At 52.7% G+C, this 8,927-nt stretch overlaps 1 protein-coding gene across 1 annotated transcript; it reads left to right on the top strand.

Moving 5' to 3' along the window:
- The first annotated feature begins 3,617 nt into the window (after positions 1-3,617).
- LOC128276012 (putative uncharacterized protein DDB_G0277255) lies at positions 3,618-4,901 on the top strand. The gene has a single exon (XM_053014481.1). It carries the CDS (start codon positions 3,618-3,620, stop codon positions 4,899-4,901), a length of 1,284 nt encoding a protein of 427 aa, XP_052870441.1.
- Positions 4,902-8,927: the final 4,026 nt, after the last annotated feature.

Genomic DNA, 8,927 nt, shown 5'->3' with positions numbered 1-8,927 from the left:
CACCGATGCACCTGCGAAAGCAGGTGTCTCCGCTTTATTGACTTATTGCTAGAATACCAATCATTCTGAGTCGACGGGCGGTGGACAGATAATTTGTCATGTTTTATTCCCCATGACGGTCGGACTCCAGCTGTCGCAGCTTGTGCACGCTGGAACACAATAATTCAGGAAGAAAAGTTTATTAACGTCCTCGTTTCGAATCGCCAATCGGTTACCAGGCCTACTCGGAGTCATGAGTCTTCGCAAGGGATTAACATCTTTTCGGCTTTAGTTGCAGAAAAGGATTTAATGCCGGGACGAATTCATCATGATTGTCATAATTGAGAAGATAATCAATCCCTAGCCGCACGCGGAAATCCATATAATCAGGGCCGATAATTGCAGTGGCCTCCCCAATCTATCTACAGCCATCAGATTGTAGGTCCAGTTCTTCGTGAAGCCCATCATTACTGTTATTAGTATCGTCGTCGGCTTCAACCGGAAACGCGATGACCTTTACCGAGTTAAGATTTTCTGTGCGCCCCTTTTCGGTAAAGAGGAGGTACGTCCCTTCCGTGGGTAACGCGTCCCGACGGTCGTGTATGTGTGTGTGTGTGGTACAACAGGTTTTGTGCCGAACTTCTTGCCGTCCGACCCAGAATGTGTCTCTGTCCAAAAACGGCCAGAGAACGGGTCGTGGTGCTGGTGTACGAAGGTATCCGCGTCCAAAACCAGCTCCCAGACGCTTTCAGCGGAACGTTCCGGTTGCGCCGAGATCCGGTTCTTCAATTAAGAATGTTTGAAATCGATATTACATTTATTGCCGCCTGCGCCGTGCCGTGGATTCCAGCGCTACGCAAAACTATGGCCCGCGTTTTATTGCGCAATTCGCTTGTGTTTGTGTGCGAAGATCAGAGAGACGATCCCCCAATATTGAGACTAATTTCAGCGGTACCACCCCACTCGTCGGCGCGTGGTGTGGATTTACCTTAGAGCTTCTCTCGACATCTCCCATTTGGCACGCACACGATGCGTCACGGGCCGGCGACGCTTGACGCAAGATTCCACACCAGACCGTCCATTTCCTAACCCACCCTTAACGGCAAATGGCGTCTCTCGCTCCGCGCTGTACCGACGGATGCGCAAAATATCGCGTAAGAAACCGCTCAATGATTGAACGGCGGCGACGACGCTGGCTGGCGGAACATTAGCTCATCGGGCTGGGCTGGGTGTCGATGGTGGCTCACACGTGGAGTCTCGTTTTGTGGGGCGTTTCTTTTCAATCACCTACACCGCCGACTTGAAATCCATCAAACGCTGAGCCACCTCCCGTGTGCCGACGATGACACCATCGCCCATCTATCGATTTGTTATTGTTTTTTTATGTTCCTCTCTTGCTCGCGCTATTGCTTTTCGCAACGAAACCTGTAAACGGTTGACGGGCGGGTGGTGGAACGTCGTCGAGGAAGTCGTCGTCGTCGCGCCATTAATTTTCCGCTCGAGAGAACCGCGCGAAAGATGAGCTCGTTTTCGGGTCGTTTCGAAGTCGTGAGCCGTCGTGAGACACACGAATGCTCTCTTGGGTGATGCTAGAGGAGGGTGGCCCGGCTCGATTTTGCGTCCTTCCAGCGACACCCGGTTACGATGTTGATGGACGACGGGTTTACGCAAATAACGTGCCCCGGCCGGCTGTTGGAAGGGTAAAAATAATCATTCCTCCTCCCTGTCGTTGTCGATGACTAAGAACACACAAAGAATAAAAAAATTAACACGATGATCAAGGTGGTGATCAGGACATAAAATCAGCACTTAACATTTTGATGGTAATGTGGGCCACTCGGTTTATGTGCAGAATTTTTGATTTATGGAACCCGGGCTTTGAATTTATGGATCCGTCTAGAAAATTCGAATTCATTTCGTCAGTTCGCATAAAGTCATCTCGTACGCATCGTGGTGTGGCGTGAGATCGTCTTCTCGCCGATAATTTAAATTCCTTATGCGCGCGCTTTAATCTCTCTCATTTTACGGCCCACGGTTCTCTGAAGGTCTACCGCGGCCACAAAGCGGACCGGCGGGGCCCGGGCGTAATTTACTTCCTTCTAAGGCAAGCCGTTGACAGCGCGACCGTTCCCGAGCTTCGAGACGAGCACCGGTCCCTGTAATTGACGCTGGCTGTGAGTCATCGCTTCGACTGGGACTTCTTCTCATTCTGAAGCCCACCCGGCTTACTGCTCGACTTAACCGATTCAACAGCAAGTTAAACGTGCAGCGCACAAGGCGGGATAAACCTCATGGTCTGGTCTAATGTTTGACATCGTTTTGTTGTGCGCGGGCAAACACACTTCGGCGGAGTCGGAGATAGATTTCCCATGCCTGATACGGAGCGGACTAAGCCCAACCCCCCGGTGGGTTATCTGTGTGCACTGGTTCAGGGTTGCTTCGCTCAGGTCAGGCCGGATGACCGTGAAGTTGGACTTGAGCTTTTCTTAAAGTGTGACGTTCTCACTGTTGTTGGTCCGATTAACGAACACATTCACGCAACCGGACCCCAGAGTGTGTGTGTGTCTCTGGATCCGTGACTAACCTGTCTCATTACTCATGGGTGTTTTAGCGTGTTTGCCCTATGATAGATCGTGCTTGGGGCACATGCACTACACTTCGCTTTCCTTCCTCCATAATCTGCCATACGCCTCTTAACGCTTCTTTCGCTTGTGCCCTGGCACGATCCCTTTATTGCTGTTTTTGTTAATTTTTCGTTGTACTACACGTAGTTCGGCCCAACAGAGAGCCACACTCCACGTCCATAAAAACGTCCTCGGACGCTGTCAGTGTAGCAACAACGAAATAAAAAATAAACATGATGTAAAACAAGGCGGCCCGCGCTATACAGCACGTGGGTCGGGTGGGTGTTTTGTGTGAGGCTCCGCTACTGTGGCCCTTGGACCACAAGCCCTCGTCGGCAGGCCTGGTTCCGAGAGGCTGACTGGGGCCGCTCCTGGCGCGAAGGTGAAGGTAAAGTGTCCAAAACGATGAGCGGGAAAAGCGTGTGTGTATGCGCCAATAAAACAGCAATCCGTCCCTGCAAGAGTTGAAGAAAATCAAATGAAAAAAGACGAAGAGCTCAGCGCAAAAAAGGCAGTCAATATTGATCATAGTCTCTACCATCTCCCGTGTCTCCCGTGTCTCCCGTGGTGTAGAATTAATGAACAAGCGTCACGTGACAGAATGTGGTGTGCATGTGTGTGTGTGTGTTTGTCTCATTAATGTGCAATTGCATTTGATGGTGTTTCTCCTTGTTTAGCGTCGCGCCTTTGCATGTCATTAGCTCATCATAAAGTCCACATCGCGGTTCATTATCTCCGCGGCGGCTCCTGTGATACTTTTGCCTCGTCGTGTGTCGTGTCGTCGTCGCCGCCTGCTGCGCATGGGCCTCTCGCGCGCGTGTGTGTGTGTTTGTGTACGTGTGTTGACATGGTGATTAATGTTGGGGTCGGGCGGCGATAGATAGACTGTCGATCGATCGCGGGCGCGCGAGCGTTGTGAACTGTCAACTGGGTTGTCTTTGATTGCGGCTTCGCGTTTATAGCAATTAGTCCGGGTGCTTGATTGGAACGCACGTCCGTCTGTCGCTCAGTAAAATGGTGACGACAATTAAAATCACCGGCGATGGAGTGTTCATTCAATCGGTGAACGGTGCCGGTCCCGGCGGTGGAGGACCGGCAGGTGGTGGTGGTGGCCGAGGGCGACGGCTAGCCGGTGGCGGAAATGGAGTTGTCGGGAGTGCTGCAATCGGAGAGGCTGCGTTGCCGGTTCCCGACAGCGATCGGAACGGGCACCAACGGAATGGCCACAACGGCGGATCGCTGGATGTGGTCGACGGGACCACCACCGTGGGTCCGCCGCAGTCACCGTCCCCATCGCCACTGCTGCCGCTGAACGATACGAACAACAACCAGAAGGGCTACAGGAACTTTAATCACCGCCGGTACCAGTCGGACGAAGGTCCGGGATTTATTAAACCGGACCAGGCCGTGCTGAAGAATGGCGGCGATAGGGGAAGCCCCGCAGCCACCGGGTCGTCGGCGTCGGATGTGGGTGGTGAAAGTGATGGTGCCATCATCGGGCCGGCCGATCCGGGCCGGAAGCGGGATAAGTTTACGATTTCGTTCCTGAACACGCACCGGTCGGGGCAGACGACCGCCGGTGGTGGTGGCAAGGGCATGCTCAACCACAAGTTCATCGTGTACAACAGCAAGAAACCAAAGACCTCGTCGGTGCTGCACCAGCAGTACTACCAGCAGCAGCAGCACCAGCAGACGGCGGGGGGCTCGGTAAGCCACTACCAGCAGTACCTGTACAATCGACTCCGTCCGTCACTGTCGACGTCGGTGCTGACTTCGCCCTCACTGCTGACCGGCACCGGGCCAATACAGACCAACGGACGGACAGACCAACACCCGCAGCCGCCGCCGTACCAGTTGATCCCCCAGCGGGATCCACAGCAGCTCTATCAGAATGGTCTATTTCATCAGCAGCACCGGGCACTGCTCGGTACGGCACCGCCCGCCGCCATTCCCGGGTGGACCAAGTCTACCTCCTGTCTCGTGACGAGTAGCACCAGCAACTCCTCGTACAGAGCCTCCCCGTTGTTGCTCCTGTCGCCGTCCGATTCTTCGCCACCGTCCGGATTGGGTCCAGCCTCATCTTCGATATCCTCCCCGATTTCGTCACCATTCTCATCATCGTCCTCGTCGTCCGCCTCACCGCCGGTATCCTCCGGACCGAGTTCCTCATCCAACTCTCCCCCGCCAACGGTAACACCACCACCACCAGCAACCACCACCTGTGCACCGACAACCCCGACGACGACGACGTCATCAGGAGCGCCACCATCATCGTCAACGGCAAATCTTGGTCAGTAGGTCCTGCGAGTCACCAACACACTCACAAGTCGAACAAGAAGGCCGACTTTCATTACAAATTCTTATGCCGGACTCCGGTGTTCTCTGGTGATGATTGAGGCAGTGGCCACAAGCTAATATATTCCGGCGATGCGCCGTTGCTTTACGATTGCCCCCCAATTGTGGGCCTGCCCTGGCCACTAATGCTTTGCCGTGACTTATGGAGGAGCCTCCGGGGTGCGCTTGAGAGCATGAGCTCTGTGTTGTTGTGCTGTGTCTGTGCTTGTAATTATTTCATTCCACTGTTTGTCATCTCCACCACCAACGGAAGCTTTTTTTCCAACGAACCAGGATGAGGTTTTGTTATGGTCGGCGGGGTCGCGGCCTGTGCGTGCCTAGAGCGCGTAGAAGATGGCGAGATGATGGTCAACAAACCCCTCGGAGGGCTGGCTGGTGGTTACCCGAACGCCGTTATCCACCTGTGTAGTAGGGAGTTACGGGGTGGCCGCAGTTGCATTTCCTCACGTTCTTATTCCCATCGGCGCTCCTCACGCGCGAGTGACGCAAAACAATAGAACAAACAACGGTCGGCAACTTTCTCAGACAGGGGGCTTACTGCTGCTGCTGGTGGGGTCTTTAAAAAGACTTCAGAGTCGCTCCGGGTTCGGACCGGAGTATGGATGGGGCGTGTATATGTGTTGGGTAATCGTGTTCGCGTGTTGTTTTTTTTTACAACACACACACACATAGTAGTAGTAGTACCAGGCCAAAGACAGTCCGGGAATCATCATCTGGAGCCCAACGCGGGAAGAATAAGGTCGAGGCTCGGATTGTGGTCGCGCCACTTTCTCGGGCTCTTCCCGAAGACACTTGTTTTCTCTCTCTCTCGTTCTCCCAGTAGAGTCAGCCACCAAAAACCTGTCCCCGTTTTCGTGTCTCGCAATAGCGCACAAAATTCGTGCAGCGGCAGCTCACGAAAGTGTCGTCACTATTGTGGTCGTGCATAATTTATTGTTTACTGCTGCTGCCAGTGCGAGTTGTGAATGGAGTCGCCGTTTGTGGTTGATTAAAAAGAAGCCCATCGCGTGGCGTAGGGTGCCTTTTATTGGTCCCCGGACCCCGGACAAGAAAGAGGGATCTCTTTTCTCCCAATTTATTCGTATCTTGCTATCTGACAGAGTCGTACCGACGACATTAATGGGAGTTCGCACTGACCAATTCACACACACACGAGGTCGACCAATTTTCGTATTGTGCATCTCCGCTTCTCAATTCCATGGCTGTTTGGCCATTGTCCAACTCGAGAAACCGCCGCCGATTATGCGAACAACTTGCCAGCAATGGTGGTGGTCTCTCGGAATAAAAGGACTCTACCGGCGCGTTATTGTGTGACGCTGGCAGACCAAAATGGTGTCCTTTTAGTGTTATTTATGACTGGCGATGGGAGATTGGTTTTCTTGAAATTAGTAGTCGCCCCAACCGAGGGGGGGTCCAACCCGATTAATGGGGCCCTCATCGGGGGCCACTCATTGGGTGCTTCGCTTTCCTTCAGCCCGTGACGTCAATGCGTGATTCCTCCTCCGTTTTCGTGGATTGACCCTTTGCTGCTGCAGTGCGGGCCCCCACACTTGTTGTTCTTCATTTGCGCAAGATGCGGGCCACCCTTTTTGCGTAAGGAAGCCGAAATCCGGCTTAAGACAATTAAAGTTTAATTGGAAGAGGTAATGCCAAGTGCCTTTGCACAGAGGGCTCGTATTCGGCATTTTTGAGGGTTGTTAGTCTCTCTTTTCTCGGCCACGCGGACTGCCGATCCATTACGGCGCCTGACCACCGAAAAAAGTGATTTCCCGATCGAATTGATTTTCCATTCCGTATTGATTGTCCAAAGTGTGCCGCCCGGAGAAAGAGCGAGACGCGAGATGTTAAAGATGCGACTGTATGGGTTCTCTGAACCCCCTTACCTTTTCGGATGATTTTTTTAACGCTAAGCAAACTAGTGGCGGCACCCTTTCCCCGTAACCGACACCTTTCGAACTTTGGCGATGATCGTAATTTTCACCGACTGGAGTGCTGCCGATCATCGTTTTCCCAACCGATGGGCTCCCCAGCAGCCGTGGAATAATTACACTACGGCGGCGCGTGTTCCGAACGACTACTGTAAAGTGATAACTTTCACTCAGCCAATGTTTCGGGCTCGTGGTTTTTTGGAGCTCGCTAGTTCGCGCAATGTAACGTTGCAGTGTCATGTTACTTTATTGAAATTTCTTCGAACCTTTGACCAATTGTATCATCCGAACAAATTGTTTGAATATCTGTCGGAATGGTACTATTAAAAAAAAAACAAACGATGAATCAAGTCCAACGTAAATGTGTGTGCACCAAATGTAAAACATTATTTTAATTTAATGACCCACGCCCCCCGCGGTCGGGACGCAAAAATGTTCGCTTGTAAAGTGTATCGCTAACCGTTGCCAGGGCCACCGCGTCATCGTTTTTTGAGTCAGCAAACACCATTCTTCATCGCGGGCGCGCTCATTTGTGTGTGTTGTGCATTTAAATCTTGTTTCGTTAACCTACACAGGCTCCAACGGGGGTAGATTTGCAATGCAAAATATGCTGCGGGTGGACTGTGGCGGCACCACCATCTACCGCCCTCCCAGGTTTCTCAAGAAAACATCGCCGCTGGGCTGCGTGGCATAAGTTTCGTGGAAGACGATGCTTTGAATTTTCAGGGTTTCCGCTTCACTGTTTCCCTTTGGCGGCTCTTTGGGGCTTTTTTTTGTGTGGCGTGGGCATTCTCTCTTCTCTCGGACGCACTTGACGCACGCGGGCTGACCACTTTTCTTACCAGCGAATCAGTCACCCACGAAGAATAGCCGCCCGAGAGGAGGAACATCACTCCGGATGATGCGAGAGAGAGATCGAGAGATCGAGGGGTGACTAGTAGCATGTCCGCGGAACGTGCCACCCAAAACGGCGGCGGCGGCGGCACCAATCATTAATGCGATGTTGCAACGCGGCATCGCGCCGATTGCCAGATGTGTTTTATGTTGACGGTCGCCCCTCAGTCGCGGTCCGTTGCAGTTGGGGGCTGGGGTTTTGTTTGGCCGCTGATTTATTGCTAGTTTTACCGCAAATCGCTTCGCGCTCGACGGACGCGTTCGGTGGCATTATTTTCACAATCCGGTCCCGGAGATCCGCGAGCGCGAGCGGCACCTATTTTAAGAGATCATCGACAGATTTAACATTTTTAATAAAGAACTGATGAAACCCTCTTAGCCGCGTCCGAGAGGAAGATGCTCAGATTGATATTTGGCCCCGTATGTGAGGAGGGACAATGGAGGAGCCGCTACAACAGCGAGCTGTACGCAATGTACGACGACCTCACTGTCGTGCAGCGTGTGCGTCTCGCCAGGCTCCGGTGGGCTGGTCATGTTATGAGAATGGCGGACGACGAACCAGCCCGTGAAGTCCACTTAGGCCGTCCGGAGGGACAGAGGGGGCGTGGTAGGCCCCGTGTGAGATGGAGAGATTGCGTCGACCGGGACGCGATATCGGCCGGTATCCAGATGTGGTGGACGAAGGCTCTCGACCGCGAGCGGTGGAAAGATTCCTTAAAGCAGGCAAAGACCGCTCGACGGTTGTAGCCGGATAAGTAAGTAAATAAGTAATAAAGAACGTCTCGTTTAATTCCATTGTCGGGCGGGGTTTTAAGAGAAAAAACGCTGCTTATTTATCGCCTAAGCGTTGTCTATAAATTTTTCGGCTCGGCTTCTTCGCAGCCAGCCCGGAAGCATTTCGTTCCGTTCCGATGACTCACAAATCACTGCCGCGAAACTCGATTTTGTTTGAGAACTTCACGCCCAATAAAATTTTTTTTCTCGGAAACAGCGCCCTGTTGTCCTGTCCGATCGGTCGTCGATCATAAAATCAATGGCGTGGCGTGCATTCCTCCGCAATGCGTGGAATGCCAGCACGCATTCCGTTTCCAAATCGAAGCACTGGCAGTAATCAATAGGCATTTCCTTCGAGCCGTTGTGCCCCGCT

The sequence above is a fragment of the Anopheles cruzii genome, unplaced genomic scaffold, assembly GCF_943734635.1.
Source record: "Anopheles cruzii unplaced genomic scaffold, idAnoCruzAS_RS32_06 scaffold00292_ctg1, whole genome shotgun sequence".
Lineage (NCBI taxonomy): Eukaryota > Metazoa > Arthropoda > Insecta > Diptera > Culicidae > Anopheles > Anopheles cruzii.
The sequence above is the reverse complement of the archived record's forward strand: the minus strand, read 5'-3'. Positions and strand labels throughout refer to the sequence as shown.